Source organism: Rutidosis leptorrhynchoides, chromosome 9 (assembly GCF_046630445.1).
Source record: "Rutidosis leptorrhynchoides isolate AG116_Rl617_1_P2 chromosome 9, CSIRO_AGI_Rlap_v1, whole genome shotgun sequence".
Lineage (NCBI taxonomy): Eukaryota > Viridiplantae > Streptophyta > Magnoliopsida > Asterales > Asteraceae > Rutidosis > Rutidosis leptorrhynchoides.
In genome coordinates, this window is record NC_092341.1 from 2,210,935 (window position 1) to 2,228,802 (window position 17,868).

Below are 17,868 nucleotides of genomic sequence, written 5' to 3' on the forward strand. Positions count from 1 at the left end.
AAAGGAGGTGTTAGATAATCGGGTTTTATAACTTTGCGTTTATATTAATTTAGATGAGAACAAATGGATGAGTGGCTAAGGAAGGTTGTGTGTTAGCGAGTGGTCTTGGGTTCGAGTCCCTCTTGAGGCAGTTTCTTTTTTTTTTTAGGCCTTTCTCCTTTGAAGGTAGTTCACTTAATCTTAGTTTTATTCATTTTCATTAATATTATTATTATTATTATGATCAATATTATTGTTATAATTATTATTATGATTGTTATTATTAATAATATAGGAATTATTATTAATATTGTAATTACAAGTATTATTATTATTATTATGAATATTATTATTATTATTATTATTATTATTATTATTATTATTATTATTATTATTATTATTATTATTATTATTATTATTACTATCATTAAGTACTAGAATTATAATTATTATTAGTAATATTACGATTATGTATTACGAACATTAGTTATTAGAATTATCATCATTACTACTACAAGTATTAGTAACATTTATAAATTTTATTATTATTATTAACAAAATTATTATTAATTAAGATTATCACTAGTAATAAGATTGTTATAATAATAATTATTATTATTATCAGGTATTAGGTATTATTCTAAAATTGTAATTTTCATTACCATTCCTATTAAATTATTAATTTCATTAAAACTGCTAATATTATATTATTATGAGATTCATTATAAAAACTATCGTTAATATTATCATTCTTAATATTATTATTATTATTATTAAATATTAGTACTATCATTATTATTATTGTTATCACTTAAAATATTATCTTAAAATACTACTTTAATAAATGAATTATATTTATATAAATATATCTAATACATATCACATAACAAATATTTAAATATCTTTTTATGTACAAAATGAATATATGAAACATATATAAATATATATTTAATATAAAAAGGATATAACTAATAAAATTATAAATATATTTGTTCGATTACCATTATGTATATTAATAAATATACAAATGATATAGGTTCGTGAATCCGAGGCCAACCCTATACTTGTTCAATGTCGATCTATGTATTTTTACTACAAAATACAGTATGGTGAGTTTCATTTGCTCCCTTTTACTCTTTACGTTTTTGGGCTGAGAATACATGCAAATGCTTTATTAACTGTTTTACAATATTTATATGCGTGAGTTTCATTACTCCATTTTTAAATGCTTTTGCAATATATATTTTTGGGACTGAGAATACATGCGCTTTTATAAATGTTTTACGAAATAGACACAAGTAATCGAAACTACATTATATGGTTGAATGATCGAAATCGAATATGCCCCTTTTTATTAAGTCTGGTAATCTAAGAATTAGGGAACAGACACCCTAATTGACGCGAACTCTAAAGATAGATCTATCGGGCCCAACAAGCCCCATCCAAAGTACCGGATGCTTTAGTACTTCGAAATTTATATCATGTCCGAAGGAGGATCCCGGAATGATGGGGATATTCTTATATACATATTGTGAATGTCGGTTACCAGGTGTTCAATCCATATGAATGATATTTTGTCTCTATGCATGGGACGTATTGTAACATCCCGCGTTTTTCCGTTAAATTTAATTTTAACACCGTCTTTTTTTTTTAAAAAACATAATCTTTCGTATTTAAATTAATAGTTTCCGTGAGTAACGTTCATTATATTCCCGCTATTTAATTTTTACATCACCCGTTTACTCGAGCGTTTTAAAAATATTCGATCGGTTAAATCCCGCACCCGCTTCTAAACTCGAGGGACTAAAATTGACACGGGGCAAACTAGTTGACTAGGTCAACTAGTCCACCCCAATCACCACCATTCAATCACCTCCATCTCTCTCTCTTTCTTTCTTTTTTTTCTCTCAAGAACACAAACATAAATCATCATCTAAATCCGGATCGGGAAGCAAACTTCAAAACAAATTACATATTCGTGATCCTCTCATCATCCTCTTCGATTTGGTACCAATTTCATCCATTTTGGGTAACATTTCTAAAACACTAAATTTCTCTAAATTCGTTTTATATACTTGAAATTGTGTTAGTTAGTGTCTATGGCTCGTGTGTAACATGAATATATGTTTTGTTTGCTCGATTTGTGGTTTGGAGTAACTAGTTTGAGTTTTTGAAATGGGTTTGCTTAATCCTTGATTTTGGATGAGTTAATGTTGTTAGATTGTTAAAGTGCATGTTTTAATTGTGTTACTAGTATCACTAGCTTCGTTTTGATGCGTAGGTTGATTAAGAAAACTTCAAGCACATGATTATTGATTTTTGTGAATTTTGGTTAGGGTTTGATAGACTTAAAACGAGCTTTTGATGTTTCGAATGCCATGAAATGTTATTAGTAAGTGTTTAGTTGTAATGTATGCTTCAATACCTTCAAAACGGCATATCGTATGTGTAAATTGGATTCCCGAATCATAAAATACGTTTTACGAACTTGAAACTTTGAAAATAAACCTTTCTTGATCAATTGACGAGTTTTCGGTTATTGTAAATGATGTTTTTGATTGATGATATGTGGTTAGTTGTATTCCTCGTCAAAATACCTTTTCGACGATATATGATAGGCATTATAAGTGTTTGCGGGTCAAGAGTTGGGTTGGAAAATGTTTTGGTTCGTGCATACTTTGAAAAACAGGAAAGTGTCTGCCCAGATGGTGGCGCGGCGCGCCCCATCCCCGCGCGGCGCGCGGATTGGCCTGGCCAGATTCTGCTTTGTTTGGCGCATTTTACGCGAAATGTTTGACTAGCTACCGACCTCCGATTCACCTGAAACTTGTTTTAATATACTTGTATATGAATATTTAGCATAGAAAAATAGTCCGGGACCCGACCCGAACATGTTGACTTTTTCGTTGACTTTGACCAAGTTTGACTTTTAGTCAAACTTAACCAAACTTTTATGCAATCGTTCTAACATGCTTTTATACTTGATTCTCGCATGAAACTTGGCAACGTGATTCACATGCTATACTTAATCGAGTCGTAACGAGCCATAGGACTAATTGAACACATTTCGCCCGACCTTGTGTCGTAACCGGTTAATTGACACAACTTACTTGTTTAGGTCAAGGCTAAGCAACTTTCATGCATACGTTACTTTGTGAAGTACTTTTATACTCGTGCACTCGAGGTGAGATCATAGTCCCACCTTTTCAACAACTTTTATTCTTTTAAATCGTGGGCTGAGAAACATATACATTACATACTTATATACATTTCACATGTATATATACTTTTCATACTTTTATACTTTGAACACAAATACGAATACAAAGATACAGACGAGTTAGAACAAAAGTCCTCAATCCAATTATCATTAGTTCCACTTGCAGGGTGTAAGTGTAAGCGAGTGATTATGTTGTGTGGCCATACGGGTTTAACGAACCCTCATTCAGACGGTTCGCTACCGTTAGTGGATGAAATATAATTTCAACGTGCATAGTGTATGTTCTAACACTATATTCAAAATTCAGAGGGAAGATTCAGTTAAGCTTTGGTAATTGGGTGCTCGCAATACAAACTACATTCTTCGGAATAAATGCGATTTGGATAATCATCTATACAAACTATTGTGGTTCAAATTATACTTTTACAAATACATTTATGATCTCACCAACGTTTTTCGTTGACAGTTTTCTATATGTTTCTCAGGTTCATACTCGGCTACTTGATACATGCTTCCGCACTCTTGATTTCTTGATTGGAGTCTACCATGCATGCATACGCTAGGGATAGCATTTTTGGATTCAAACTTTTGTCTACTTACTTACGCTATTTATAGCAACTGTGGTTTCAAACTAATTATGTCGCAAGTTATTTCATTCATACTTTATAACTTTGTAAACTTAAACTTATTGTCGATCCGTTTGTTAAACTAAACTTTGTACCTTTCAAATGAACGCGACATAATTTTGGTCAAACGAGTCTCATATAGGGACTACAACCACGCAACGGGACCTAAGTTAACGACGCCGTCAATAACGGTTTTGGTCGGGTCGTTACAAGTGGTATCAGAGCGTTGGTTGTAGGGAACTAGGACGTGCATTAGTGTGTCTAACAGAGTCGTTAGGACGCATTAGTGAGTCTAGACTACAACCGGATAGTTAGCATTTGCATTCTGACATACATTTGCTATAGATAGCACTTACTTGACTACTTGTGCATTATACTTGAATCATTCTTAGGAAAACTTTTTAATGGTACCCAACCTTCATCATACGAACTCGTATTCCGCCACTTTTTGGTAACACACGTAAATTCATGATTCATACACGTATGGATGACGACGACTTCATTAGTCACACTTGTTCGGGAACTCTGTCTCCCGGATTGTTATTTGCCACCGTTTCAACTTACTATCGGTTTCCCACTGGTGTTTCTTACTATCTACTTTTTGGTGTTACTACCATCACTACTCTAGGTGAGTATCGTCATCAACATTTATCACTACGATTGCGTGCTACTCGTTATCATGACTCGTTACTCTTTTCATACCTGAATACCTTATTGTCTGACTCGAACCACATTGACGTGAACAATCATTTATACACTTCCCTCGGGGAACACTTCTTTATAGTTGCACTAATTCTTTCGATTCAATACGAGTCACGTTTGAGACGTCGTTACATTTTGTTCATTTTAGATCTTCACAGTTACACGAACTTGATGTTATGGAGTGATGTGGGAATGGAGGTATGAGTTAGCGTAATATAACGACACTCGATCAACGTGGTTATATTACGGTAAGACATACCAAAGTTCTAGTGACACGTGATGGTGGTTAGACTCGATCAACCTAAACACCACCATGTGCCATGTACATGACTTCATCTATTCATGTTTGGACATCTGAAAACTCCGAGAATATTGATAACAACCATACCGGGGACACATCTTCGATTATTGTCGAACCATATTGATGCTTCCGAATGAATGACAAATTCTTTCGACTTCAAACATATGTTACACGTGTGTACTATCTCGTTTTCTTATAGTTTTTATAGACGAACTACAAAATGCTTGGTATGCTCACATCGAGGCGAAAACTTCTCTCGCCTTACACTCGTACTTCCGGTTCAGGAGGTCCTTATTCTAAATTCTCAATGGAGAGCGACTCTTCACGTCATACAAGTATTCGCCGCGAGGGTGGATAGTCCTAACAATCGTTTTCAAAACCCGATAAGAACTTGCCCCGACGAACGTTTTTGGAAACCGATAAATCTTCCGCGACGCGAATTTTCTTGAGAAACTTGTCCTAGCTAACGTTTTCAATTCCTAGCAAACTTGTTCAATATGCCTTAGGGAAATGTACCCCGTTTCGGATCGAGATCCTCGTTTCACTTCTAGATTTTGGGGTACCTTACAAAAAGCCTCGGGACCGCGTTTAGACATGAGTACCGCGTACCATCCACAACCCGACGGACCGAACAAACATACGATTTAAGTCTTGAAAACCATAATACGAATTTGTATTACCAACTTCAAATTTTCTTGAGAAACGTCTTTGCCTTTAATCAAACTCTCTTACTACAAAATTTTCATTCGAGTATTGACGCCACACCTTCGAAACCTTATATGACCGGAAACGTCATTCTCCTTTTGTCGAACCAAGTAAACGATGACCAATTCACCGGGACCGGGATTATTCATGAGCAACCGAGAAAATTTATTCATATTCAGGTAAAACCCTACGCGACTCGTAATCACCAAGAGCTACGCCGATGTTAGACGTAAACATTTCAAATTCCACGTGGGAAACCGCGTCACGTTAAGAGTCGCACCTTGGAAAGGTGCAATCCGTTTCGGGAAAACGTAGGAAGCTAAATCCGCGATATTTTGATCCTTTAAATTCTTGGGGTGTTTTGGACCCGTCGCTAGCCGTTTAGACTTTTCCGACTCATTTTGGGTCTCCGTTTATCCTACATTCGATGTATCAACTCAAAGACGTGTTTTGCGAAACGAGAACTTGTTATCTTCTTTGATGAACTCACTATCGACGATAAACCTCACTTCCTAGGAGGACCGGAAATCATAAAAATCATGGAGCCAAACCTTAAAACAACATATGATCCCGACCGTCAAAAATTCGTTGAAATACCCTAGGACGTACTTCTCCCTCACTCGTAGAATTGGCAACGCAAGATCTCGAGGAAGATTCAACAACTACTACTTCCAACTAAATTTCGGGACGAAATTTCTTTTGAGGCGTGGATAATGTAACATCCCGCGTTTTTCCGTTAAATTTAATTTTAACACCGTCTTTTTTTTTAAAAAACATAATCTTTCGTATTTAAATTAATAGTTTCCGTGAGTAACGTTCATTATATTCCCGCTATTTAATTTTTACATCACCCGTTTACTCGAGCGTTTTAAAAATATTCGATCGGTTAAATCCCGCACCCGCTTCTAAACTCGAGGGACTAAAATTGACACGGGGCAAACTAGTTGACTAGGTCAACTAGTCCACCCCAATCACCACCATTCAATCACCTCCATCTCTCTCTCTTTCTTTCTTTTTTTTCTCTCAAGAACACAAACATAAATCATCATCTAAATCCGGATCGGGAAGCAAACTTCAAAACAAATTACATATTCGTGATCCTCTCATCATCCTCTTCGATTTGGTACCAATTTCATCCATTTTGGGTAACATTTCTAAAACACTAAATTTCTCTAAATTCGTTTTATATACTTGAAATTGTGTTAGTTAGTGTCTATGGCTCGTGTGTAACATGAATATATGTTTTGTTTACTCGATTTGTGGTTTGGAGTAACTAGTTTGAGTTTTTGAAATGGGTTTGCTTAATCCTTGATTTTGGATGAGTTAATGTTGTTAGATTGTTAAAGTGCATGTTTTAATTGTGTTACTAGTATCACTAGCTTCGTTTTGATGCGTAGGTTGATTAAGAAAACTTCAAGCACATGATTATTGATTTTTGTGAATTTTGGTTAGGGTTTGATAGACTTAAAACGAGCTTTTGATGTTTCGAATGCCATGAAATGTTATTAGTAAGTGTTTAGTTGTAATGTATGCTTCAATACCTTCAAAACGGCATATCGTATGTGTAAATTGGATTCCCGAATCATAAAATACGTTTTACGAACTTGAAACTTTGAAAATAAACCTTTCTTGATCAATTGACGAGTTTTCGGTTATTGTAAATGATGTTTTTGATTGATGATATGTGGTTAGTTGTATTCCTCGTCAAAATACCTTTTCGACGATATATGATAGGCATTATAAGTGTTTGCGGGTCAAGAGTTGGGTTGGAAAATGTTTTGGTTCGTGCATACTTTGAAAAACAGGAAAGTGTCTGCCCAGATGGTGGCGCGGCGCGCCCCATCCCCGCGCGGCGCGCGGATTGACCTGGCCAGATTCTGCTTTGTTTGGCGCATTTTACGCGAAATGTTTGACTAGCTACCGACCTCCGATTCACCTGAAACTTGTTTTAATATACTTGTATATGAATATTTAGCATAGAAAAATAGTCCGGGACCCGACCCGAACATGTTGACTTTTTCGTTGACTTTGACCAAGTTTGACTTTTAGTCAAACTTAACCAAACTTTTATGCAATCGTTCTAACATGCTTTTATACTTGATTCTCGCATGAAACTTGGCAACGTGATTCACATGCTATACTTAATCGAGTCGTAACGAGCCATAGGACTAATTGAACACATTTCGCCCGACCTTGTGTCGTAACCGGTTAATTGACACAACTTACTTGTTTAGGTCAAGGCTAAGCAACTTTCATGCATACGTTACTTTGTGAAGTACTTTTATACTCGTGCACTCGAGGTGAGATCATAGTCCCACCTTTTCAACAACTTTTATTCTTTTAAATCGTGGGCTGAGAAACATATACATTACATACTTATATACATTTCACATGTATATATACTTTTCATACTTTTATACTTTGAACACAAATACGAATACAAAGATACAGACGAGTTAGAACAAAAGTCCTCAATCCAATTATCATTAGTTCCACTTGCAGGGTGTAAGTGTAAGCGAGTGATTATGTTGTGTGGCCATACGGGTTTAACGAACCCTCATTCAGACGGTTCACTACCGTTAGTGGATGAAATATAATTTCAACGTGCATAGTGTATGTTCTAACACTATATTCAAAATTCAGAGGGAAGATTCAGTTAAGCTTTGGTAATTGGGTGCTCGCAATACAAACTACATTCTTCGGAATAAATGCGATTTGGATAATCATCTATACAAACTATTGTGGTTCAAATTATACTTTTACAAATACATTTATGATCTCACCAACGTTTTTCGTTGACAGTTTTCTATATGTTTCTCAGGTTCATACTCGGCTACTTGATACATGCTTCCGCACTCTTGATTTCTTGATTGGAGTCTACCATGCATGCATACGCTAGGGATAGCATTTTTGGATTCAAACTTTTGTCTACTTACTTACGCTATTTATAGCAACTGTGGTTTCAAACTAATTATGTCGCAAGTTATTTCATTCATACTTTATAACTTTGTAAACTTAAACTTATTGTCGATCCGTTTGTTAAACTAAACTTTGTACCTTTCAAATGAACGCGACATAATTTTGGTCAAACGAGTCTCATATAGGGACTACGACCATGCAACGGGACCTAAGTTAACGACGCCGTCAATAACGGTTTTGGTCGGGTCGTTACACGTATGTTTATGAGAAATGAAAATATGAAATCTTGGGGTCTATTAAAATGATGTAAATGATTATTTATGTTAAACTAATGAACTCACCAACCTTTTGGTTGACACTTTAAAGCATGTTTATTTTCAGGTTTGAAAGAAATCTTCCGATGTGCATTAGCTCATTTTAAGGATATTACTTGGAGTCATTCATGACATATTTCAAAAGACGTTGCATTCGAGTCGTTGAGTTCGTCAAGATTATTTTAAGTCAAGTATAGATGGATATATTATGAAATGGTATGCATGCTGTCAACTTTCGATGAAATGAAAGATTGTCTTTTCAAAAACGAATGTAATGTTTGTAAAATGTATCATATAGAGGTCAAGTACCTTGCGATGTAATCAACTATTGTGAATTGTTTGTAATCGATATGGACTTCGTCCAGATGGATTAGGACGGGTCCTTTCATACACCAATTTTCACAAATCCCACTGTTGTGTTTTGTTTAAAAAGCAAATCTACAAACTGAATCCCTTTAACCGAAAAACATATACATGAACCAAAACTGGTGACAAATCCAAAACCACCTCTACCACCTATAGCCTCCGGCAACCGGCAACCGTCCAAAACAAGTTTTGCATTACGAGCAGTGATATCCATTCTCCGGTAATCAACTCAAGAAAAATACTGTAATTTGGATTCCGACTTCCGTTTTGAATAATGTATTGAAGAGTGATATATGAATTTCGTCATCAACTTTGATTCTCATCCGAGTCCCTTAATTCTTGTTCAAGTTTTGACACATTACCATAATACTTTTACTTCAGAGAATCTTAGTCTCCACCTTCAGTAGCCTCAACCTCCGTCTTCCGTACACAATGGCCTATTATGATAACTCAACAGCCGGTGAAAGTTTTGCGCGATGTAGCATGAAGACATACCCAAAACATTGATGAATGGTTCATTTTTTACATACTTGAAGACTCATATTGGAAAATAAAAGTATATAGATAAGACAAGAAGGTGCAAGTCATTTGACAAAGTCAAGATACTCCAGCTTGTGGGTACAAAATGCAAAATCACGTCAACTCGTCTTCGATTCAAGTTCATCCGAATTCATCATTTCCAAAGAATTTCACTATGATTATGTGATTTGATGTGGAAGTACAAAATAAATCAATACTGAATAAGAGATCCATGCTACCTCACCAAAATGGGAATGACATTGCAACTTAAGTAATGATCACTCACGTACTAAAGAAAACGGATAGCGATATTGTTTGAAACACATAAAGGAAGAAAGTAGTCAAGCTCCGGCATCCGTGTTCCGGGTTGCGTATTCAGTTTATAAAGCACATCGGCTATCACACAGACCTCAGAGGTGTATTCGAGACATTTCAGAAATTATCATAACACTGAAGCAATCAAATAACCAAATGTTCAAAGGTCACGTTTGGGTTGAAATTGGTGTGGAGGCAGCAATATAAGAAGCATGTGAAGACAAATCATGCAATACATCCAGCTCATAAAAAAAAAAAAGAGAACAACACAATGCAGATTTCGATGGATAGCTTTTTAGATTAACTAACTACACTTAGGGGGATGTGTATTCTTATGAAGAATATTTGCTTGAAGAGGAACAAAATAAAATATCTGTTGAAGAAACATTATCGGTCCATAACCCGAGTTGTTGAGAAGATATATTTCCACATGGTTTACGGCCAAGATAATATCGTCGGACAAACATTGTATACGCATCTTACGAAAAAGGAACATATATATTACAGAATGCCAACTACTTACTCCGACATGCACCCTGCAAAATGTTTTAGATTAAACACGCTAGTCAGCTGGATAAAACTTCAAGATAGCATCATGAACAATGACATTCATTTGAGACTTTGAAGTCCGTGATAATTCATCCGGCAAGCGTTCAGCAATAAATATTAAGGTCATTAATATCTTTAAAGCAATTAACACCGACCTTTGGATCCAAGCTGATTACTCTATGATACATGATCGTTTTAAGGGATACAGTAACAACCAATCACACAGTAATGAGACCAGTGAAAGTCAACTGAATTCATGGTGCCATTATGCGTTCATTGTCATTATTTCGAATATTCATCGTCATGGGCTTTTATTCCATAATACATGTTGGCACTTCAAGGAAAAATCCACTCCATTCAATCTGGGATTTGTTGTCTTCAAAGTTGCATGGAAACCAACCGGACCCCGTATGTCGGTTTCGTAAAAATAAAGCTACTTCGCACTCCGTTTAAACAAAAAATGTATAATGATGGTACCCGCCTTCAATTAATCAATGACAACATGAAATGTGATTCAGTTTAGTTCAAACCTTTTTAGCACCAATGAGGGCTTTGAGTTAAAAACATATGAAATCTAAGAATTTCGCAGACAAGAACTTGTTGCCAGATTTACAAACTAGAACTATGCAAGTGGTTATTATAAAAATCTCATTTCGCACCTCGGACGATCGATAACTTGCTCAAATTTATGTTATTATATTACATTCACCATCCTGGAAAATATTCAACATTGAACTTCAGTTAAAGTTTCATTCCAATAGCTCCATTTAACAAATTACAAAGGCGGAAGGATAACAAATTATCATCGGACTCCGTCAAGCAGAAGTTACAATGACCTCATCAATACATACTTGATAAATTTCCCATTGCCATTTCTGATACCATTTTCTTCTTGCTCCGTTGTGCTACCATTATATGAATCTAGATTCACTAAGTCATCGTTCACCGTCTACCGTTCACCACCAACTGTCAATGGAATCCGTCCACCATTCATAAAAGCGTTTTAGAACTAAAAGAAGGAAAAACGATTATCCCTGTTGAAAGCAACATGATTTATCCGAAAAACTACATCAGTAAAAGTAAACACCGTGTGAAGATAAAAGTGTTGTTCACAATTTTCAAGATATGGCATGCGTACACAGTAGAGTATGCCTACAAGTTTTAGGCAAGCCTATTATCAAAAAAAAAAAAAAAAAAAAAAAAAAAAAAAACTCAGTGGAGCAGCTTTTCAAACAAATCAGAAGAGTATGTAACATTTTATCTTCAAAGTACATTTCCAAAGAACATTGTGTCAAGTAACCGTACAACACTTCAAGCAGAAGATATAACATATATATTGAAGACATACTCCAGATTCTGGGTTCACAAGTAGGGTCCAGAAGTATAAAGGAAAAAAAACATTCTCGCCGTCTAGTGTTAAAATATCATATCGACATATTTCAAGAAGAGCATGTGAAAATAAGGAGCATTTATATATATCAAGGATTTTTTATTACAACAACTTCAGCAAAAGACATGCGAATCGTACGCAAACATAATGGAGCATGCTGGAGGGTTGCATATAGATTTGCAAAGATCTTGACACATTTTTATATTTATCAACCATATGCAACATGACTCATCATCTCAAGCACAAGCCCATCACATTATATGCATGTTATTCGCTAAGAATTCAAGATTAAGACCGTGATTGGAAAGATCATATCGAATAGTAAAGGCAAATGATAATGGATTATATATGCTCTCAACGCCAACCGGAGAAGAGCTGGGAAGACTTTGAAAGGCAATAAACTTAAAGAAATTTTATGCGTAGTACTGTATGTTCAGATAGCCCGATCAACTATCTAGAACATGAGATACGGTCGTAAATGTAAAAATTTCTTTAAAAGTAAGAAATAAAACAATTATTCTTACGGCAAAATATTCATATTTTTATCCGGCCAAGGATTTTTTAGCCCAGGTGTCACATAGCTGTGTGTCATCCCTGCCCTCATAAGAGATATCTAGTCTCGGTGGCAGAAGTTCAATCGTAAACAAAAGGTTAAAAAGGCACGGTTTAACAACCGTAACATAGCCGACAAATAGATCGTAGATTTAGAACCTACGAAATGTCGACGATAAGAAAAATTACAAGAACTAGTTCTTTCGACTTAAAGTCGAGCAAATAAAGCTTTGTCAATAATTCAAAGTACAACTTTTTAAGCCGCACAATACATAAGCGCAAAATACACAATGAACAAGAGCATCGTGGAAATGATAATATATACCCGTTCAGAGTTTTTCGGCTAAAACAAGCAATCTAAGACATCAATCAGGCCGCTCTCCGTTATGCGTAAACCCTGAAGGCAGCTTTTTATGCTTAAGCCCTTATACAAATTGCGTGAGCATCACATATGCTACGTCCGTAAAAAGCAAAAGTTTAATCACATAATCTTCGCATGAAGTCAAACAATTATAACATGACAAATATATACATGGCAAGATTTTCAAAAATTCTAAAACAGGCTCCATAATCAAAATCGAGTTATTTGGAGAATCATTAGAAAACATATCATTTCAGTGGCAGATAACAGCAACTATATGTTCCTAAGGCAGGGAGGCACTTGATTTCTTTTTTATAGTTTAATGACTTCATTTTTTGGCAAAACTAAAGTCATCAAACTGGAGAGACTTAATGGTGTATCTTATGGTCTACATGCATAAAATGAAAGATGTGGAGCTCTGAGTTACGGACGTTTTGGCTTTTGAATCACCTCAATCGGAGTTCGTATGAGAAAGTTATGCCCAAATTAGTGAAGACATGCAAGTTATTGGGCTTTCCCATTAATTAAGCCCAAAAAACTCCTCACTAGCCCAAACTTTGCCTATAAATAGAAGAGCTCCCCAACTCATTTGGTACAAGAAAAGAGGAGCAGCCATTTCACTTTCTCTCTCACATACTTTCCCTCCATTCTCCACTCTCCACTCTCCATGACTTCGAGTCCCAATTTATGGGCAGCATACTACTCTTTATCTAGACTTTCTCTCTCATACATGTTTTCTCTCTCTAGACTTCATCTGTCATCCGCCCATCACCAAGGCATGACTTCATCCTCCCAGCTCCACGGCATGACTTCATCCGCCCAGCTCCAAGGCATGACTTCATCCGCCCAGCACCAAGGCATGACTTCATCCGGCCAGCACCAAGGATACATGCAGAACATATGTAAGCCCTATTTTAAGATTGACTTAAGCCAGACCATGGTTTTAGACCATGATCCGCGTCTGCAGGGATTCGTCCCGAGGGTAAATGTCAATCGGCAAACTACTCCTCACATGGTTCATTCTACTTTGCACTAGTACGTATATACCTACTCTATAGTAAGGAAATACGTATTAACAGTACCATACACTAGACTGAAAGGTGTTTCCCCCGTGCTCCGCTTTGGCATTATCCGGTGTGCCCACAACACATTTGGCAGCTCGTCCACCCATCCGGTTTGACTCAATCCCAACCGTGCCTTAATGCCAGCAACGATTTCTTTGTTGGTAACCTCCACTTATCCATTCGCTTGAGGATGAGCAACAGATGTAAAGTTTTGCTTTATGCCCAGCTCTTCATCTTTTAAGGCGATAGGTATTTCATGATACCCCTTAGCTGCATCTAAGAAACATTTGAATCGATATCCTGCCAATGATTCAACCTTCCAATCAATTTCAGGTAAAGGATAATTATCATTTGGACATGCTTTATTGATATCCGTGAAATCCACACACATCCGCCATGAATTGTCCGGCTTGCTAACCATGACTGGATTGGCCACCCATGTCTGATATTTGACCTCTCGCACGATCCTAGCATCCACCAAACTTCGTAACTCATCACGGAGGAATTTGCTTCTTTCTGGCGCCATGCCTCGCTTCTTTTGACAAACAGGATGTATGTTGGGATTCATGTTTAGCCTATGCTCTGCAACTTCCCTTGGAACACCGGTCATATCAGACGGGTGCCATGCAAAAACGTCTAAATTTGTAGTCAAAATGTTGTATAATTTTTCTTTACATTCTGCGGATAACGTGTGCCCAATTATGATTTTCTGATCTAGAAATTTAAGATTCGGTGAAATTGACCCATCATCGTGTATGATTGGCTTAATTATTACCTTTGTTACTTGAGAACACTCAATTGACTTCTGTCGTTCTGCATATAACATTGCTACTCCGCCTGGCGTTGGAAACTTCATCATGCCATGTACAGTTGATGTTACAGCTTCAAACGTCATTAAAGCAGTTCTTCCCAAAATTATGTTATACTGTGAATTTTCTTTAACCACCAGGAACTCAATGTTGGCAGTGCATCTTAGGGGTGGTTTGCCCAAGGTTACTTCAAGCAGAATACTTCCTTTAGACCAAGACGGTTCACTTGTAAAACTTGCTAACGGCACATATGTTTCCTTCATTTTTTCTTGTACATCTTTGGGAAGCTGTATGAAGCAACGTTCATACATAATGTCTGCTCCAGCTCCTGTATCAGTATAAATGTTGCGTATTAAGCAATTAGTAACTCGTGCTTCTATAATCACTGGACCATCGGATGGATTTGTGTTAAACATAGAAGGAAATGATATTAATTGCTCTTTCCAATCTTCTAACACTTCTGCCTTCCTCCGTTGTCCAGCTTTCCATGGATGTATCATTCCTACTTCTATGGGTACCAATTCGTTACCCTCGCCTTCTTTGTCAGTGTTGGTGAGATGATTCTTCTTAATAATGGATGGCGCCATTGTTAACACCTATTTCCTTATGAGGTAAGGCTTAGTTTGCCAACACGATACTAGAAGTAATCTAGCTTTAGGTGGGCGAGTGTTGCCGATTGATGTTTGCCCTTGGGAAATAATCCCTGCAGACCCGGTTCACAAGTATAGAAACTTGTGGGGTGGCTTCATCAATCTGTCATCCGTAGAGCGTAGAATTGCTAGCCGGATGACTTTTAGTGAGAGAAAGTGCTAGAGAGAGAGTTGAAGTCTCTGCTCTCAAATTTTTCAGAATGTCTGAACCCTATAAAATGACGACCCAAGGGGTCTATTTATAGTGTCAGATCCACCGGATTGTTCTGAGACACGTGTCAAATAATGATACGTTCTGTTATTCGTGATCCGAAATTTATGCTGAATAGGGCGCTCTCCGTTCAGGGCTTATGCACTAGGCGGCCTTCAGGGCTTACGTATGATGGAGCAGCCTGTACAGTGGAGAACGCTGGGCGGACAGTCTCATAAAACTGTTGTTCTCAGTGCTTCTGATGGTAATTTTATGCGATCATTATGCCTTTTATGCGTGTATACGATAGGATACACCATTACTTCTCATTGGTGGGGAGAAGTACTTTTAACTGTATGTTATGTTCTTAATAGAGTTCCTAAGTATAAAAGTAAAACTTCTACATATAAGATCTTAAAAAATAGAACTCCTAATCTGTCCTACTTTAGAACTTGGGGCTGTTTAGCATATGTAAGAATACCTGACCCAAAACGTGTTAAACTAGCTAGTAGAGCATTTGAATGTGCATTTGTTGGTTACGCTATTAATAGCAAAGCATATAAATTCTTTGACTTGAATGCACGAGTAATAATAGAGTCTAATGATGCTGATTTCTATGAACATAAATTTCCATTTAAATCAGGAAATAGTGAGGGTGCTTTAACTAGTAACACACTCAAAATTAGAGACAATGTAGTTGATGAAGATATAGATAATGAACCTGAACTTAGAAGAAGTAAAAGAGCTAAGATCACTAAAAGCTTTGGCTCTGACTTTTATGCTTATACATTAGAAGAAGATCCATCTAGTATCCAAGAAGCTTTAACATCGATAGATGCTGATATGTGGCAAGAAGCTATTAATGATGAAATGGAATCTCTTGAGTCTAACAAAATGTGGCATTTAGTTAATTTACCATCAGGTTGTAAAACAATAGGATGTAAATGGATACTTAAAAAGAAGTTAAAACCCAATGGCTCGATTGATAAATTTAAGGCACGTTTAGTTGCAAAAGGATATAGACAAAAAGAAAATGTTGACTTTTTTGATACTTACTCACCAGTCACTCGAATTACGTCTATTCGTGTTCTTATTGCGCTTGCATCATTACATGATCTTGTTGTGCATCAAATGGATGTTAGAACTGCATTTTTAAATGGTAAGTTAGATGAAGAGATTTATATGGATCAACCTGAAGGGTTTGTAATTTATGGTCAAGAACATAAAGTATGCAAATTGGATAAGTCCTTATATGGCTTAAAACAGGCTCCAAAACAGTGGCATGAATAATTTGATAATCTTGTGATCACACATGGGTTTAGTGTAAATGAAAGTGACAAGTGCATATACTATAAGTCTGATAATGGAATTTGTACTATAATTTGCTTGTACGTAGATGATTTACTAATTTTTGGATCTAATATTCATGTCATAAATAATGTAAAATCTATGCTTTGTAAGAACTTTGACATGAAAGATCTAGGAGAAGCAAACGTGATACTTGGTATAAAAATTACCAGGTCTGAGAAGGGAATTTCTTTGGATCAATCTCATTACATTGAGAAGATCTTGAAGAAATATAATTACTTTAATTGTAAACCTGCTTGTACACCTTTTGATCTAAGTGTCAAATTGTTCAAAAACACTGGTGACAGTGTAAGACAATTTGATTATGTGAGCATCATTGGCAGCCTTAGATATCCCACTGATTGCACCAGACCCGACATTGCCTATGTCGTGGGATTATTATGCAGATTTACAAGTAGACCTGGTATTGAGCACTGGCATGCTATAGAACGGGTCATGAGGTATCTTAAACGAACCATGAACCTTGGATTACATTATAACAAGTTTCCTACTGTCCTCGAAGGATATAGTGATGCTGATTGGAATAAATTATCTGATGATTCTAAAGCTACCAGTGGTTATATTTTTAATATAGTTGGTGGAGCCATTTCTTGGAAATCAAAGAAACAGACTATACTAGCTCAATCAACAATGGAATCAGAATTGATAGCATTAGCCACAGCTAGTGAAGAAGCAAGTTGGTTGAGAAGTTTGTTAGCTGAGATCCCTCTTTGAGAAAAACCAGTACCTGCAGTGTTGATCCATTGCGATAGTACCGCGGCTATTGCTAAAGTTCAGAACCGTTATTACAATGGTAAAAGATGACAAATACGTCAAAAACACTGTACAGTTAGAGAGTTCCTTTCTATAGGAGCAGTTAGAGTGGATCATGTACATACAGATGAGAACCTAGCCGATCCATTGACAAAAGGACTAGCTAGAGAGAAAGTCCTTAAAACATCTAAAGGAATGGGACTTATGCCTATAGAA

The 17,868-nt window shown here is 36.2% G+C and overlaps 1 protein-coding gene across 1 annotated transcript; it reads left to right on the top strand.

Moving 5' to 3' along the window:
* Positions 1 to 17,001: 17,001 nt before the first annotated feature.
* On the top strand, positions 17,002 to 17,613 carry LOC139866593 (secreted RxLR effector protein 161-like). Its single transcript, XM_071854875.1, has one exon. It carries the CDS (start codon positions 17,002 to 17,004, stop codon positions 17,611 to 17,613), a length of 612 nt encoding a protein of 203 aa, XP_071710976.1.
* The last annotated feature ends 255 nt before the right edge of the window (positions 17,614 to 17,868 follow it).

Coding starts and splice junctions, on each gene's coding strand:
- LOC139866593 (XM_071854875.1), top strand. CDS start 17,002: ATGAAAGATCTAGGAGAAGCAAACGTGATACTTGGTATAAAAATTACC.